Here is a 19133-nt window from a genome sequence, read left to right on the forward strand (position 1 = left end):
AAAAAGAGAACAAGCTCTCAGCTACCGGAGGAAGAGGATGAGCTAGAGACCAGTGCCAAAAAATGCGTGGTTCAAGTCTGAACCAGTTACACACATAAAGGTGGCATGGTGACGATGTGACTCCAAATAAAGTTTTCCAGCTGTTGACAGCTGTCTTGAAGAGTAAGGTGCTGTACTGAGGGTTTCTCTCTCCTAGTCCAGCTTCCCACCTTTTCCACATTCCTTCATCCCAAAACAGCAGAAGTCATGGCCTCAGACACCTGCCCCCAAAGACAGAGCCCAATGCACTGCAGTACAACAGAATTTTATATATTAAAGGACTGCTTCCTCTCACAAGTGCTGGGAACTCACCCAACCTGCCACAAGTATTATGAGCACCACAGATGTTAATCCAAGCATTCCCTGCTCTCCTTGGGGTGTGCTTGCCCTCCTTCCCTACAGCTAGCATTTAGCAGGGCTTGCTTTCTCTCTGGTTCCTTATCAGACCATCGAGGTTTGCATGCTGCTTTGAGCTGGAGTGAGGTAGCTCTTCTCCAACTGCTGGCAGGAGTTCTCAGCACAGCTCTAATTACAGCCTTGCTGTTTTGGTGCACAGGAGCATAGTGCAGCCAGGGATGTAGGATATACTGCTCTGAGAGCTTCTGCTTGTCTGTTCCTCTCACTGCCTAAGTAGCTCCTGCTCCGTCCAAGCATTCTCTCTGCAACTCAGCTGCTCCCATGGCTGCCTTCTCTCAGCAGAGATTTGCCTTCTCTGCCATCCTGCACTAAGTACAAGCTAAAAAAAAACAAGTCAGGATAATGACAAAAAAAAAAAAAAAAAAAAAAAAACTTGCTCCAAAGGTCAAAATCTCTTTCAGACGTGCACTCAAGTGCTCTTTCAGTCTCCTGCTAGAAGTTTGCAGTGCATCAAATGGCACATCCTTGGCATATCAGAGGCTATTTATTGCAGCAGCCTGGTCAGAGATCCATTTTGGATTGGCTTTTACTTGTGAAACAAATACAATAACTGCCTAGAGCAGAGAGAGAGGACTCCTGCCATGCTGGAGAAATGGCCGTACCTTAACCACTTACGGAACTGTTACACAGCTTTCTCACTAGGACACGTAACGTCAAGATCAACATGAAAAGCAAATCAGGTACTACAGGTTTTCCACGGAAGGTGCAGGGAAAACTACCCTGGCAACAGTCATGTGCCCTTCCAGAAGAACCTCTGCTGCAGTTCTACATACTGTGAGATATAGCCAGAACGTTCCAGGCAAAGACACATAGATTCTCTAATCCCTTTAGGGCTCATATTGTAAGTGCTGGCAGAGACTGTGCAAACTCTCTGAGCCACACAGCAAGAGGAGATAATTGGCTGTGCCATTTCCCTCCTCAGCTCTATCTCAAACAGATTCAAAAAGAAAGACTGAAAAAGTACTCAGTGGTTTCCTTTTGCTTTGTCTGCTTAGAACTTGGCTCTGCCAAGTATCTGTGAATCTCTGTCTTGGGAGGTAAGGGGAGGTCATGGACTGAAGGAGTACCATGCCCTAGAAAGAAGTCAGAATGAGATAAACCTCCAAGCTGCACACTCCCTAAGTGCTAATGTAATTTCCTCCCTTACATGATATTACAAGTTTGCATAAAACCTCAATTTTCTAAAGAAACACAAGGACAAGTTACATGCACTGATCTGGGTCTGAAATAAGCACATCAGAACTTTGTCCCAGAGACTAACAGTCTTGGAAAGAAACTGCACAGACTCTGGTCTCCCACTACCATGCTGCTTCCCTCTAGTCCCAAAGAGTAGGCTTTTTTTTTTTTTTACTTCTCCATTCTGTCTAGTTTGCCTCCTTACCGTCTGCTCGAGCTCTAACATCTCTTTGTCCATGGCCACTGGTAGAACTACCTGAGAAGTTGGCATCTGCCTCCGTCAGCAGGGTGAGAGATGCTTGCTCACCTGCCCCATGCCCACTGGGGACGGTCTCATTGGGTCCTGAGTCTTTGGTGGAACACAAAGCCTGTCTGTCCCCAAAAGGGTGATTCAAACAGAAGCCCTCGCAGCTTCGGTTCAGGCCGTGGATGAAGGGCATAGGTGGAAGACTCTGGCTGCGGTGAGCTCTTTCTTCAAGGAAGGTTGGGCAGTCCCGCTGTGTCTCAGGGATGGGGGAGAACTCCAAGGAGGAATCTCCACTGCACCGAAGTGGTGGCGAGGTGGTGTTCTTTTTCCTGCCTTTAGCAAGTTCAGCAAAAGACGTCACTCGCTTTGGTGGGGAACTCTGAATGGGTATTGCTGGACTTTCACTCAACTTAACTGGACAGCTCACCATACGCTCCAAAGACCCCAGCCTGTTGCCAGGACTCCTGTCCAGGTTCTGATCATAGCTTCTGGAGCGCTGCCGGCTTGTGTTGAGGTTAGGTGGTGATACGTTCACATAGACCTGACCCTCAATCATGTTCTCTGTGGTTTCTCCCTTTGTCTCCTCTTCACTGCACTCCACATTGCCTTCTTCTTCTCTTAGGTCAGGCCTTCTAAAAAGATAGTATTCAGTGGGCTGAGCTGGGCTACCTTTGGTCTGGTCTTCTGAGCAACTAGTTATGGAAGATCCTGCAGGGCTGGGAGATGACTGGGAAGACAAGTCACATGTGACTAGCTTATAATAATTCTGAGTAGCCACAACAAGCCGTGCTTGGCTCTGGAAGCAGGCAGTGAGGTCTGAGCTCTCTGAAGTGCAAGGCTCACAGTGGAGGTGATAGGAGTTGCAGTTAGCATCAAGAACAGGTGAGGAAGAACGGTGACACTCACATGTCTTCCCTAAACTCTCCGGGTGATGTGACTCACAAGACATCTTGGATTCTGTGGGTGATGAATGCAAATCCAAGTAAAAAGCTCCTGTGTCTGAGTGGCTGCAGAAGGAAGAGTCACAGGACAGGTTGGCTGAATTCAGGTTAGATCGAGAATGGCCATTCATCTTATTGTAGAGAGCACTGAAGTTCACCAGAACCCCATCAGAGCTGTTGCAAGAAGAGTCACTGATGTAGCCCATCTGCTGGTCAATCACTTCAGACTGACTTGATGAACTGTAGCAGCGACAGTGCTGGAGCTCTGAGCTGGAACAGCTGCACGTCCGGCTATGCAAGGCATCATGATTCCTCAGTGATTCACCTGTATTTTGATTCCACTCCTGGTCACCACCATCGAAGGAGAAGCTGGAGGAGCTGCCACGATTGCAGCTGCATTCATCCAGTTCCATGCGTTCTGTGGCCTGGTGGCATCGGTTCGCATTGTTCCTCTTCTGGATGTCATCACTGCTGACTTTGTCCTCTTGCCCATCGACTACACCGGATCGGCTTGCCATGTTCCAGGATTTCACAATGTGGTTGGAGTCATGGAGGTGGAAAGGGGGCAACGCCAGCTCATGCAGGTGAAAGGGAGGTTTGCCACCCACAAGGGAGTTGTGAAGGTGGAAAGACTTTTGACCCAAGTCATCCCCAAAGATGCTGAGATCTTCACCCTCGGTCAGTAAGAAAGGGTTGTGTCGCTTACTGGCACTAGGGACGACCAACTCCCTTACTTTGCCTTCTTTGTTGTCTGAGGCTTCTGCTGAGGATTCAGAGGCCTGGAGAAAGCTGCTGTACACCAAGGAGTCGGTCTGTGAAAGGTCTCTTTCTGGAAGAGTAGAGGTGCGTGTAATGCCAAGATCTGGCTGACAGAAGGGGTTGGTCCTTTTGTTCACGGAGCAGCACTGTCTATCCGGGACCTGGCAATGCACAAGAGGAATGTGATGGACAATCAGTGTCTCGCCAGTCAGCTTTGGTGGACTATCCATGGTGAGGAATGCTCTTCAGGACATCAGTTAAACTGTTGCTACCCATGGACCAGTGCGGCTGCACATGAGAGACTGGTAGGACACTTCTCATGAGGGAATTCAGATACCTAGAGAGAGACAGAAATGCAAAGGAAGTCACTTCTCAATTAAGGCAGTGAATATTTGAAGCCTCCCTTGTTTGACCAAAGACTTCATGATCTAAATGGTGTTCCTCGTCAGTACAAACATCCCAGCATAAGGTTCCGAGCAACCCTTCCTCAGGGAAAGCATTACAAGACCAGACAAAAATGCTCCTTTCCCTCCAGTCTCCTGGGACACCTGTGCTTCCAGCTGACACTTCTCAAACTTCTCTGAGGTAACTTACTTCACTCAAGTGGCCAAAGAACTGCACAGGCTTTGGGTCAAAGGAAACTCTCAATGCTGAGGGCGCTCATTGCACATGCACAGGAAAACCTAACACCTACCTCCTCATTCAGTTATTTAATGTATTTCACAACAGGACTGCTGTTACAATGCACAGGATTCACGCAACCAGGACACTAAGAGGCCAACACCTCATGTTCAGTAAATAGCAGTCTGTCATAAAGCTAGAAGAGGATGTTCACCAGCATGAGACATAGGAGAGCAGGGAACATATTCACTTCTCTTTCCCCAGCTGTCCTTGAGGACCAAACAGCAAGAGCTTTCAGGGCAGTCTGGAGAGTGTTTTCCTTTTTGCCTTCCCCTCTACATTTCAGAGAAACCAATGCAGAGAAGATCAGGGAAGGGCAGCTAAGGCACCGTGGGGAGGGAGAAACCTCAAAAAAACCCACTGACCCGGGGTGATCCTGAGGGATGGAAAACTAAATTAAGGGTCTCACACATCAGCCCTTGTTTTGGAGACCCTGGCCTGAACAGCCTTGGTCAGCAATTCAAATCCCATATTCCATCCAGGCATCCTCAGTGCTCGCAGCATCCTGGCACTGCACACTGCAATCTCTGGTTACCAGAACCCTAGGTCTGCTGCCATCACTGTTAGGCTTCAAAGTGACAGTAACAGTATTTGAGTCTTTATCTACATAAACCCAGTGTTCATGACTAGGAAATGATAATGGATTTGGAACAGAGCTGCAAAGGAATATAGGAGTGCAGAGAGGAAATTAAGAAATGTGGGATAAATGAAATCAGAACACTGCAAGCAGTGAGACAGCTCCACAGAATGATCAAGAGCTTCAGTTCTTTCAGCTTCATGGCACAAGAATAGCAATTAAAAGATGCTAAAATAAAGCTGATCAAACGAAGTACTTTCTCCCACGCATAATAGTGATTCTAACAGATACAGGATGTTTTGGCAGAAGAAAAAAAAAAACAACAGAAAGATGGAAACAGACCTAGTGTTTACAGCAAACATCCATTGATGTAAAAGTTGATACTAACAGTGATGTTAGTGAGCTGACAAGCCTTGTGGATCAGGCTAGACTCTACCAGAAATCCATGTGTGGGGCAAATGATTCACCTAGAATTAGGCTCTGAAAAAGAAAAGTCACCTGGACCACATCCAGGGAACTACCAGGCGACCCTAAACCAGCCCTGCCAGTAGACTTCTTGGTGCTTATAACACCCTTCCCTCCCCATTCACTGACTCCTCTGTCTCACAAGTCCCTGTTCCTTTCCCACAGTCTCTGCCATATTGACTGAAAGGAATGAGTATGTTCTCCATCTGGTTCCTGAGAGGAGATTTTGCACGTTAGGGATTCCCACGATCACATTGTTCAAGAACCACTATTGGTAACAACAGCTGCTGGCTCTACGCCTAACGCAAACATGCTGAAAATGGTGTTCAACAGCTAGGGCTGTGTTTCTGCCCCATTTTGAACTTTGTGCATCACTGATGGTGCACATAGTAGCACAAGTCCTCACTTATCCCCCAGCACTGTGGGAAAAGCTAGCTCTGGTTCTGCAGTGCTTATTTGCTCATTCAAGCCTCTCCTTCCCTTGTTACTACCCTGGTAGATGGTTGTAACACTTAGATCATGTCTTCCCATAATGTTTTGCTGTGTTCTGAGTGTCGCCACAATGCAACAGCTTGAAAAGCATCATTTTTGGATACAAACGGTGACAACCAAACGCTTCATTGCTAAAGCACATCTCTACTGCCTCTGGGAAATGGCTGCTTAGAGCACCAGCACCCATCTGCTGCCCAGCCCTGCCAAGTAGCGCACACCTCACACTGCTGCAGATGCTGCTGTGGGAGGACAAGGTTTGCACAGGCACACACTGACATTTGAAAGCAAAATGTCAGGGGAGGTGACATACAGCCATTTCCCAGCTGTCTCTCCGCAGCTCTGCCCAGCTCTTTGGTTTTGGTGGCAGCACAGGCTGCCCAGGTGGACTGTGAATAACTGACTGTCACACATGCTGCAGCAGATGAATGCTGCCCACACCTACAGCACATGGCTCCAAGGGCCAGTATCACAGGAAAAATGCTGCCAGCTCCTGCCAGGAGCCATTTTGATAGCTTCCCTAGGGATATGCATGACTTTTTTGTGCCCTAGGTATCACAGTCTCCCTTAAGATATTCTCCTGTCTCAGGGATGCAGGGAAGTTACACTGTGACACTATCAGCTCAAGAATCATTAATTTCCCAACCCTGTCCTCCCTGGCAATACCATATCCAATGGTTCTCCCTCCGACTCTGGAAGACTGCAGAAGGATCCACTCTCTTCTGTTTAGGATATGGTAGGTTGAGAACTATGCTGGGTTGTAAAATCCAGCAGGCACAGTAGTTTCACATTCTGCTAGGTTTGATAAGCTCTTTACAAAGCAAGTGGGGGGTTTCAGAAGGAGGGATACACAGTTTGCATCCAGACACTTTTAGCCCAATCAGTTCATTTTTCTTAATTACCATAGCAGAAGCTCATAGAGTGCTGAAACCTGCTTAATCCTATGCACATAATAGCATACATAGCATCATCCAGCAACAATCTCTGTCTGGAAAACTGTGTCACGGCAGCGCAAGGCAGGGAGGCATGCAAGAAGCACCATGACTCTAGATTCAACAGCCATTTTGATTGCAAATGTCAAAATTCTTAACCTACTCCATACTGACACCATCTGCTGCTGAAGGGGAAATATGGGTTGTCTATTCTGTCAGCTCAGACATCTCATTATCTGCATTATCTCACAAATTAAGGTAACGCAAAGCAGAGAATGGCTTTTCATGAGATATCTATGATGTGGTGAAGAATTATTGATCCTTGTACCCTTATCATACATAAAGAAAAAATTCCAAGCTGCAGCAAAGCTCTAGGTAAGCAGAGAAAGAGGAGTGCTGAGCTACAAAGGGTGGTTTAGCACCGACCTGAGAGCTGTCTGCCAAGATGCATTACGCTTCAGAAAGGATACAGCACATTGCAGATAACAGATAACACAATGCAGCACTGCACAGGCTCCACACCTCTTTCCTTGCAAGGCTTCTGCAGGGCCCCCAGTTCTTCCCCATCCACAAGGCTGAAGATGTTGTGCAAATTTGAGGGTGGTCAGTGCAGCTCCTTGGCTTCTTAAGCACTGCCTCCTGCTGCTGTAACACTACTGAGAAAGTGCAAGAGCCATCAGAACCTTGCCTGCAAATCCTGATGTGCTAGATGTGGCAGTCACAGAGCTCCAGGCATACCCCATTATTATCTCTCTGGTTACACTTTTGGAGTTTGCTGGCGGCTGTCCGCAAGGTGGGGCTGGGTTCAACAGACAGTGACACAGGTTTTCTCAGAATAGGTAATGCAATAGCAGAGAAGCACACAGAGATTTCAGAAATGCATATGATTTCAATTCACAGAGTCTGCATACATAACATGAAGGAAGAAGAGATGATCAGAACTCTCAGCTGGAGGAGATGCTGGCTGTTTGGAGGCTGGCTTTTCTGATCAGATTACTATTTCTACAGATCTCTGCCATCTACAAACTTGGATGCCCCATATAAGCCTTTAACGGTGAGGGTTCTTGCTGTGTCTTTCTGAATGGCTTTGGTTTCAGTCATCATCATCTCACCTCAGATAAAACAAGACACTGAAAGGTGAAAGATAGAAAAACAGGATTAGGAGCTGGGCATTTGGTTTAATAGATGAGTTAGCCAAAATTCTTCACTATTAGAGCTGCTTGTTCTTTTGTTATTGTTTCATGTGAATCCCTGACTCCTACATGGCATCCACCTTAAGATGGCTGAAGAAACTGTACAGATCTACAAAAAAAAAAAAGTGAAAAAATAAACGCTGCAAAAAGCAGCAGTTTGTGAGCTTGCAGACAAAGGCACAGTACAGACGTCTTCTCATTGCTCTATGGGGAGAGAGAAATCCAATTCATTCTGTCAGCTTACCTCCAGGCAAAAGGGCTGGGAGAACAGCCCAACTGGAAGGAACTCTTCGTAAGCCTCCACTGCTCTTTTCCTGCTTCAGGGAACAGACAGAAGAATGAGGGTGGCCTTTCTGGGTGGCCCCAAGTGAATACTCCAGGACCCAGTGCTAACAGTGCTGCTGCAAAATACAAGGATTTGATGATTCCTAAGTTTCTGGCTTAGCTCAAGGTGGTTCCTCTGTCATCTTGAGCAAACCTCCAGAAGAGACCACTTCCCTTTCCACATCAAGGTGCTGCTTGGGCCTCAGCTTTTTTTCCAGAGGTTTCTATCACAGCCTGACTCAGCTCACTGTCACTACATCCCAAAAATACATAGGATTATGTTGTGTTCAAAACAGAAACAGCAGCATGTGGTGGTCAGTGTGCTGCTTAGGTCAGAGGTGAGGAGCTTGCCAGTAGGGATGACAGGGTGAGTGAGATGAAAGTGAATAGTAGGTTCGTGCACACCTAACAAAGACACAACTAAGGATGAGCAGGTACTGCCTCTCAGTCAGAAGAAAATAAGTCCCAGCTGCATTGGGCACTTTGATTTACAGAAGCCATTAGAAATAGCTCATGCAGCAGGTCTATACCAGCAGCCATGGGGCTGGACGGAGACCAAACTCAACTCTCCCAAGTCTGTGCTCTCTTGCTCTGTGACTCACCAGCTGGCATATGGCACTCAACAGAAGACACTTGCAGGCCCCGACTTACGAAGCAGTAGGGTGATCTGGGTTGGAATCTGCCCCTCCTCCTACAACAGCCCATCCTCTGTCCCAGCCCCCACTGCATATGCTCCTAATTAGCATATGCAAATCCACAGAGGAGAAAGACTAATGTTGCTAGCTGTTAGTATTGCACTGAAATTGCTGCTGAATTAGACTTGAACACAGTATATCCTTTTTTATCACACTCTAGTGGCAGCAGGGAGGAGGGACCACATTTGCATAGCATCTTTAAAGTATGAGCACTCTGAAAGCATATTTAAGATTTTACAAAAGCAGAAATTACACAGTTCCTTTGTGAAACATGGATCCATCTAGGTGCCTGGCTGTTATGTATTCAAGAACCCATTCAGATAAGAAAAAATCCTATCAGCAAACAAAACTGCTATGCAGAATCAGTAGCAAAAATACCAGGCTTAACTCCTCCTTGGCTGCACCTTCCCCAGGTTTAGCCACAAAGAAGGGCTGGCAGCCTCAAGAACATGCTCCTTGTATAGACATGAGGGACTGAAGACCATGTCTGCAGTTTTATGCAGAGAGCTGGCTCTCTGACCTATCTGGAAGCATACAAGATCACAGAATCAGAGAATGACCTCGGTAGGAGAGACCTTAAAGATCACCCAGTTCCAACTCCCTGCCATGGGCTGGTTGCCCCCACCAGCTCAGGCTGCCTAGGGCCCCATGCAACCTGGCCTTGAGCACCCCCAGGGATGGGGCACCACAGCTCTGGGTGCCAGGGTGCCACCACCCTCAGAGTAAATAAATTCTTCCTAACATCTAACCTAACTCTCTCCTCTTTTAGTTTAAAGCCATTCTCCGTTCCCCTATCACTACCAGACTGCGTAAAGCCTGTTCCCCTCCTGCTTGTAATTCCGTTCAAGTACTGGAAGGCCATAATGACACGTACCTGCAGCCTTGTTTTCTCCAGGCTGAGCAAGCCCTGCTCCTTCAACTTGTCTTAGGAGAGGTGCTCCATCCTCTGAGTTTCTTCATGGTCCTCCTCCACTCCAACAGTTCCACATCCCTTCTGTACCAGGGGCCCCAGACCTGGACGCGGTACTCCAGATGAGGTCTCGGGAGGGCAGAGCAGAGTGGGACGGTCTCCCCCCAGTCTCTGCTGCCACCCCTCTGTTGATGCAGCCCAGGATACCGTTGGCCTTCTGGGCTGCAAGCATGCACTGCTGCCTCATGTACAGCTTCTTGTCCATCAGGACCCCCAAGTCCTTCTCTGCAGGGCTGCTCTCAAAGAGTTCTTTTTCCAGTCTGCACTCATACCTGCATCCAACTCATGTGGTTTGGCCTTATTCAACCTCATTACATCCTCGTGTGCCCACTTTTTGAGTAAGTCAAGATCCTCTGGATGGCATCTCTTCCTTCTATTACTGTCAACTGCACCACTCACAGAATCACAGAATTACAGAATGGCCCGGGTTCGAAGGGACCTCAAGGATCATGAATCTCCAACCCCCCTGCCACACGCAGGGCCACCAACCTCCCCATTTAATGCTAGACCAGGCTGCCCAGGGCCCCATCCAACCTGGCCTTGAACACCTCCAGGGACAGGGCATCCACAGCCTCTCTGGGCAGCCTGTTCCAGTACCTCACCACTCTCTCTGTAAAGAACTTCCCCTGACATCCAACCAAAATCTTCCCTCCCTCAATTTAAAACAATTTCCATTTGTCCTGCAGTTATCTACCCTTTCAAACAGTTGACTCCCCTCCTGTTTGTAGGCTCCCTTTAGGTACTGAAAGGCTGCAATGAGGTCACCCCGCAGCCTTCTTTTCTCCAGGCTGAACAAGCCCAGCTCCCTCTGCCTGTCTTCATAGGAGAGGTGCTCCAGTCCCTTGATCATCTTTGTGGCCCTCCTCTGGACCCTCTCCAACAGCTCTCTGTCTTGTACTGGGAGCTCCAGACCTGGACACAGTACTTCAGATGGGGCCTCACAAGAGCAGAGGGGGACAATCACCTCCTTGTCTCTTCTGGACACCCCTCTTCTGATGGAAGATATCATTAGCTTGATGTCATCAGAAAACTTGCTGAGAACACATTCAATTGCACTATTTATGTCAAGATAACATGGCTGTTCCCAACATATTTGTTATCTTGCTATGTGCAAATGTGACCAGGCAGCCATTCTTGCTCAGGTGTGTGCTGCAGGGGTAAAAGAGCAGAAGCAGAATGGGCAACAAATGTGTCTATGGCATTCAGCTGAGAGTGAAGGAATACTTCAAGGGGAACAAGTTCTTGAAATAACTGAGGTATCATCCCCCTCAACTCTCCTTATATAAAACAGCTACAGATGTCAGGAAGCTCTCACAGGATTATCTGCAGAATTAGACACAGCAGTAGCATGATGGTTTGCTACAAGGACTAAGGTATTCATGTGAAAAGGAGAAGCAAGGCAAGTATGGCATTTCCTCACAGTGATGGGCACCAGTTCTACCAGCCAGCCAGAATGTCTGCATCTGCAGAGATTTGCTATTTTAAAAAGATGCAATCTTACAAAGAATTTAGTACGCAACCAGATCAGAAGCCCCGAAAGAAAACACAAACAGAAAAACATCCTAGCAGCAGGATGGTTTTATCAGATGCTTCTCTTCACACTGCATATCTAAATGGTTTCTCAAACAGCAGCTCTGTCCAACAGCTGACTCCTGCCAAGACTGCAGAAAGCTTTAACCCTTCCTAGCTCTAGCTGCATAGTGAGACTGTGTGAGATTAGAAGCTGCTCTCTGCACTGCAGAGCAGGCCTTGATATGACCTTCCCAGCAAAAACAAGTCTACCAAGAACGCTCTGGCTTTTTTTTCCAAGAAATACAAAATCTAGGGCAACTCTTGCCACTAGCTCAGAAACAGTAGAGAAAGAATGATGAACATATTTAGCCTTCGTAAATCAACAGCCTCAGGGAGGTTTTGTTTCAGCATGGGAACACAGAAGTCTGTGGACTGAATCAGATGACCAGTTCAGCCTAGTCCTTCACCTTGGTTAGCAATGTTCAGAAGTTCTGCGTTAGGTGTAATAACCTGGAAGCATGCAAATCAGTGATCATCTGCTCCATTTTCAACCCCAACACAGGCAGCCTTCATTAGAGAATGCCTTATGTCAAGAAGCAGATTTCATAACCCTTCCATAGACAGCTGGGTGCTTATACAATCAAAATGCTGCATGTTGACATCTCTGATAGCATCTGATTTTTTTCTGAACTCTTGCAACCTTTGGGCCCTGTAATGTCCTGAACTAGTGATCTTCACAGCTAATTACACGTCAGCCATTGCTGTCTGTCAGTTCTTTTGAGCATACCAACATTTATCTTCATTATTTATACTTGTTTAGGACAAGGAGAGCATGACATTTTTTGCATTTGTCAGCCCTCTGAGCAGTCCCAAGCTATTCAGACTTCCTCTGACCAGACATTGGTCTCCCTCTACCTGTGTGTTCATTTGCAAGGATGAGGCAGAACTCAGAGGATCTGGATGAAACCGCAGCATTAATTTATGTAAGAGAATATTTTCCATGGAACAGAACTAATAAAAGGCAAGCCAGACCTTCATAAAATACTTATGAAGCAGACCAGTCACAAATAATGATTACACATATTTTTCTTCTGAGAGAAGAAATTTATCCCTTACAGGACTGGCAACACAAACTCGGCACGTAAAGCTCCAGCCAGGACAGTGATCAGCTGCCATGAGTCAGACATTTATTTTAAGATAACACTCTAGAAGACAGCTCATGTGCTAATTTGGCTTGGAATGATTGGGCTCAACAGAGCATTAAGGGTCTAGTGAACTAAATCTGATAACCCTAGATTAACCAAGGTCTTCTGCTAAGGAAAGTCATGCTGGGCTGCAGAGGATGCACAGACCTATTCTACTGGAGAAAAAAGAGAGCAAACAGGGACAATCCTTGGCACTGTACTGGAGGAGCAGTTTGGAGTTCCTAGGGATGCACCAGAGTTATGATTACACTGCTTTAAGCCACTTCAAGGGTGCTCAAGAGGGCAAAGGAGAAACCTCAAGACTGTAGGCTCCCAACCCTCTCCAGATAGGACATGCCCACATTTGGAATTTTTTCTTGAAGCTGCTGTGTTCTTTCTGTACCAGATGTCAAAGAAGCAGCATCTACAACAAACAGTGAGAAAGGACTTTTCTCAGCTGAACCCTCACAATGAGATGGGCTTCAAGTCACCCAGGTTTCAAAACTCAGCAACCTCTCTTCTGAGCATGTATTATAAATAAACTAGGTAGTCTTGTTATTCACAAAAACGTCAAGCCACTTAGGAATACTGCTGGGCTTTGAAGTTTAACAGCAAGATTCATGGGCAAATTAATCACAGTATACATGAAAATTATTCCTATTATTAATTTCAAATAATTCTGCTTAACTCCCTTGAATATTTCCATGTTGCAAGCTGGGCAGTGCATAAATCATTATCTTCTTTCTCTATAAGATTCATCTTTTCTTATAATGAACTCTGCATTTTCTCATTTGATACAATAATTTCAGTTTCTTCAGTCACTCCTTTTATGACAATTTTCCAGGACTTTGTGCAGGTTTCTGCTAAGTTTCTCATTTCTCTTCAAGCCTGCTGTCATCACTCTGAGCTGGAGTGACTAATTACACACACTTTCCAAGTCAACAATGAGATGTCCTCTGCTTTACATAACAACACTAAAATACATTGTACCATAACTTTCCATTTCTACCGTATGTACCCTCATGTTTAAATACAGTTGTTCACCAAAGAAGACTTCTCATGACCAGTGTTACTTCCAGGTACTTTTTGCAGTTTAATGCCAGATCATTTGGAACCTGTCAAAGTGTATTTTTGTGACTATTACATTACAGTCTTATACACATTTATTTTAATTAGCATCAAGCTCAAAAACTCAAGACTTATAAAAAGACCTGCCTACAAGAAACAAGGGCACTTTTTTTTTTCACATATGTTTTCTCTGAGGAAAGGAGTTTCATTTCTGTGTCTCTGTAGTTTGGTTTTTGGGGTTTTGCCCCCTCAAATTCCACAAATTGTTGGAGCAGGTGTGTGGGAAGTTTTGCTTATCTTCATACAAATTCTCCTTGTGGGCCATGGAGAGAGAACACGGTCCTCAGCTCATGTCTGTGCAGAAAGAAATACTGCCTGGTGAATTTGCCTTATTTAGCCATGGAGGTCTGGTACCCTGCTTCCAGGAAAGAAGATTCTCCTTTTGCTTTTTATTTGCAGGCCAAGAGGTTTTTGTGGTGTTTCCTTTTCAACCTCAACTTCTGCCAAGGGGAAAACACTCAACAAGGTAGGAGATCAAAACACTATCTGTGGAATATCCTCTGTTAAAGAGGGAAATCACCCTTCTGTAACTCCAAGACAAGTGCAAATACATTGCTTCATATGAAAGTATTTCTCCACCTTGCAATATCAGATCGTGTGAGTAGCACAAAGCCTGGTAGGGGTCAGTCACAAAGACAGATGCTTTCCTTAGGGTCTGCAAGGATTGTGCAGTCTCCAGCAGAGATACAGAGAATAGATAACTCAGTATATTACTGACTACTATCACTGTCTGAATAAGATATGGTGAAAAGCACACTGAACGACATGCCATGAGTGTTGCCACCTTTGTGTCTTAACTACCCTCATGTTTGCTGCTAGTCAGCTGGGACATAGCTGTTTCTGACAGTCCCCTTCTTCCTCCTCTGTTATTGTGCCACAAACTGGCTAGCTCAACTGTACTGAGAGCTGAGATTTCAAGGAATGCAAGGTCTCCATTTTTCCCCAGTCTTCTCTGAAAGGCAGGGAAGAAAGGAAACAAAGAAGGAAAGCAAATGGGAACAAGAAGGTTGTCAGGCTTACAGTAACAAGAAGTAATCACCACCTTCAGAGTGTGTTATTAATACAGTAATTATAAGTAGTAAGTGTTTGCAGAAATGAAAATGAGGCAAACAACAGGGAATGGAAGCACAGAGGAGACGTGGGTGAGGAAATGCTCTCCTCAGTGGCCATTTCACACACCAAGACCTGCAGCTGGAGGATAAATCTTAGCAGTAGATTAAGTAAGATGTCACGGAAGGTAGATGAAAAAACAATTTGCTGGCTACAAAAAATGATGCAGTGCAGATGCATGCTGAAATCCATTTGCTGTCCTGCTGAAGGGTCAAGCTACAGTCACTGCTTGCTATAAGTTACATCCAGGCAAAATACATCCCTTAAAGGACTACAGCTATTCACATGCTAACAAGTGGTGAAGGACAGCACAACCACAGCGAGCCAAACCTCGGGGTAGATGTGTCACTATAGCCACGGACCAAGAGAAGGAACTAGGCAAAGCCAGGGAAGATGCTCAGTGCCTGCTAGCAGTGCCTTGGGACCAGAAATTTTCAGCTCCGTGGGATCTGTGCATAGGAGGACTTCTGACTCAACCAATTGGGAAAGATCCTAGGATTGGTCTACAGGGAAAAATGCACTGCAAGCAGGCACTGGAAAAAGTCTAACTACTAAGAACAGCAAATTGCAATAACAGTGGTGCAGATGGGCCATTCTCCCTGCAGAGAAGGACATCTGTGAGGACAGCTACACTATTTGAGGTACACAGAAAACGTGGCAAATCCCTGCTCTTTGCCATGGGAACCCAGAGAGACCAAAAGAAGGGGCCCTGATAAATAAGAAGCAGTTAAAACAGATATGGTTAGTCTAACTTACTAGGAGTTAGTAGGAAGAAAAGACTCCTAGCTCCCTGAAGGGAGCATGCTCCCTGAAGAGCAGCACCTGAAGAGGCTCATTCCATGAGGGCCAAAGGAAGCAGAGAAATGACCTCATTGATGACCATCTGTGTTAGACAATATTTGGAAGCACAAGAGTTTTTCTTCAGGGTTGACTGCATCATGGTTGAGCAGCTCATTAGCTCAAACATCACACGATAACTTGAATTCTTGCAAAATAAATAAATATATAAATAAAACAAAAAATCCTGCTACTGTTTGATTTAACTGGTGCCAGTAGGAAGGAATGCTCCTGAATAAAGAGAGCCACAGATGCACAGGGGAGTCTCTTGCAATTGAGAACCAACAAGAAAGCAGACTCTGCCAGCCCAATGCGCACCTCTTGTCCATGTGTTCCATTCCTTCCTCAAGAACAGAGTGCATGCTAGCCTGGGGTAATGGCAGGTCCCAGGGAAGTATTGGGCAAAAAAACTGCTGCATATTTGCCAAGATCTTCCCTGCACGCTCTGATTTTTTTTCTTTCCTATAATTTGCAGAGGAGAAAATCCCCTCCTGACAGAAAGACCTGTGAGCTTCCACCACTCTGTCATACCTGTGCCACCAGCCCACAGGGTGCAAAATGGCAGTGATGCTCAGTCTCTGCTTCCAGAGAGTATCTCGTGGTGGAGCAGAGAGGAATGGCTTGGTGGTAGTGCTGGTTTCTCATCACTTACCAAGAGGCAGTACTAAGCATCGAGCCTGGCCTCCACTGCAGGTTCTTGACATGAATGTCATGGGAAAAAAAACCCTGCAGAATGACTGTCACTACTGCTGAACCACCAGCAGCCTTGTCCGGCAAGAAATATTTGCATGTGTCAGATGGATATAGAAAATACATTATCTATGTGTTTCTGAGGCTACAACACAATGGTGGTGGGAAAAGAAAGAATTTATGGATAGACCAGCTCTTGCTCTCCTTTTAACAAGCGTGCCCTGGCACTGCACCACTTCTTCCAGAAAGTGAGCACTAAAATAATCTTCGTTGGGAGATAAAACTCGAGCAGAATCAGGAACCAGAGCCATTTTGACAGCCTGTTACTTTCATTCTGGAGACTAACCAACTTTCAGATGAATGCTGGGGCTCGCAGGGAACCTGCTCATCAGGCAGTATGACAAATCCCTGCTAAGACTAGTTGCCAGTGCAGCTGTAACTGATAGCTGATCATTGCTATGGACTTCACCCTCTCCCAGACCAGTTCCCTCAGCTTCTTCAAGCCTTATCCTGCAGCCTTTTGCACAGCTCTGGAATGGTATAACCTTCTGGCTCATTTGGACCTACAGACCAGACTGCCAGGAGCTCTCTGCCCCCATCAGGACTCTTTGCATAAAGTAGCAAAGGTAGCAGATAAGCGAGCTTTCCTGTTTCCAGATGGATTTTAAAGGCTTCCACAAGCTTGGGGACAAAATTTTCTCATGCAAGTGTGATTCCAAGGCTGACAGGGAGGCACCTCTTCCTCAGATCAGTGTCTCACCCACCCATAGAAATCACATCTCTCACATTTTGTTTGCTTTTCTTGGGTTTAATACGTGCTCAGGTCCATCAGCACCTTGCCTATTGAGATGAATTACTCCCCAGAACCTATGACTTTGGACTGAATATCTTAAGCTTATCCAGTTTACATCCAACAGAAGGATAAAAAGCAAATAGCTCTGTAATGATTTTTTTTTTTTTTTTTTTTAATTTTATTTGTAAAGAGCAGATCTTTTGCGTATCAGGAAGAACAGTTATACAACCAAAAAGAGCAAAGAGCTCATGGAAGTGCCGCAGAAAAGACTTTGATCATACACTGTAATTGAAAAACACCTGGAATCACCAAGCAAGGTGAGGAAATTAGAACAGCAGGGTTCCTGACCAAACTGAATGAATAAACACATTGAGAATTATATTAGAGTTCAGTAGAAACATCGTCTTTGATACTGTTTTGCATGAAGAAGAATATGGAAGCTCTGTCAATGACGTGTTGACAATGCAAGGAAAAAAGGGCACAGAAAAGGCAATGAGCATTTTTAGTGGAAACAAATTTGAACAGACAAATGCACTCCAGTCAGAGGACAAAATATTCTTGATCCCAGAACAATGAGGAATCAGCACATGATCACCACTGACAACAGGGCTCTCAACAAAAATACCCGTGAGGAAAGAGAGGAATGAGTCAAAGCCGCATGCCTGGAAAATAATCAAGGTAAGCCTTACCTGTTCTGAAAGAGGAAGGGAACTGACCCACCTGAGATCAATCAACCTGCCCTTCAAACACAGTACAGAAGGCATTCAAAAAAGCATTGGAAAACATTAATGAAAGTGGGAAATAAATGAAAAACAGGGCAAAACACAATATTGGTTTGCCAGAGGTGTGTCACCATTTGGGTATCAGGTATAACACCAGAGTGAGCTCACCAGGAACATCAGACTGGAACTAAAGCCATCTCTAGGACAGAGAAATTGTTCCTTCACTGCTATTAAAGCCCCAGACATGCTGACAGGCAACAATGGAGAGGGCCATTTCCAAGTCTACCACATAACTCCTAAGCACCTGCACATTCTGCAATGCAGGTCCAGGTGCTTTGGATCCAGCTGTACTGCATCCCAGAATTCTGCATCAAGGCAGTGGAAGAGACACACAACAGCAACCTTATCTCCCTGATGTGAATCCATTCAGCCAGCTCCAATCCCAGAAGCTCTTGCCCATCTTTTAGGCTCAAGCCATCTCAAGACAGATAATCTCTGTGCACTCTCACTGCTTAACAGATGCTACTATAAGTATGGCGCCTTCCAGCTAGGCACATCCTGTGTATCCTGAGGAGCATTCCCTTCCACGTAGAAAAGTATGCTGCATCACATTTTTATTGTTAGATAAACACTGTAAACACACCATACACAAATTTTCTTCTACAACACGACATAGGTACATGTATGCTGCATACATATATTCTGTTTCACAACCTGAACTTTGGACCATGATGCATCTACAAATGCACAAGTGTTGTCCTTGCCCCCAACACCCTTCTGTGGGAGCCTATTCTGCAGAGACACACAGGAGAGCGCTCCCAAATCATAAGGCAAGGTTTCAGGCAGGGGTGAGAAGGAGCTGCAATTAAGGAAGACCTATAGCACTTCCAGGACATCATCACAGAGCTGTGAGCAGAATTCATTTTGCACCGTGAAGTCCCACACTTCACACCTAGCAGTCTAAACTGGAAGTAGGGGTGCATCTTCTCCACGGAGTGCTAAAGGCTGGAGGCTGGAAAGCCTTGCCATCCACAGGGATGGAAAGGGAGCAACTGCCTGAGAAACCACAGCAGCAAAATGGTTCCTTCAGGCAAGTGCTGTACAAAAGGCTGTGCTGAGGATTGTGCCTAATCTCAGCAAAGCTGCGGGGGATGCACGATGCATTGACCATCTCAGGGAACACAGGGAGAGAGGCTGGAGAATGATATTACCAACCACATGTTTACACTCCCTAACCATGACAACCCACATA

General features: G+C 45.8%; 1 protein-coding gene across 9 annotated transcripts in view; it reads right to left on the reverse strand.

Moving 5' to 3' along the window:
* Positions 1–19133, reverse strand: part of RUSC2 (RUN and SH3 domain containing 2) — a 53409-nt gene that overhangs the window by 12454 nt on the left and 21822 nt on the right. For 4 of the 9 annotated variants that reach the window (XM_031609175.2, XM_090130752.1, XM_090130750.1 and 1 more), the window contains one exon: positions 1838–3916. In XM_031609175.2, the coding sequence (XP_031465035.2) occupies positions 1838–3809 (1972 nt within the window). In that variant the 5' untranslated portion in view covers positions 3810–3916. Of the gene's footprint in view, positions 1–1837; positions 3917–7245; positions 7521–19133 lie in introns of those variants that run through there. The other 5 variants (XM_090130753.1, XM_090130745.1, XM_090130746.1 and 2 more) reach the window with 3 other exon arrangements.

Source organism: Phasianus colchicus, chromosome Z (genome assembly GCF_987193195.1).
Source record: "Phasianus colchicus chromosome Z, bPhaCol1.hap1.1, whole genome shotgun sequence".
Classification (NCBI taxonomy): domain Eukaryota; kingdom Metazoa; phylum Chordata; class Aves; order Galliformes; family Phasianidae; genus Phasianus; species Phasianus colchicus.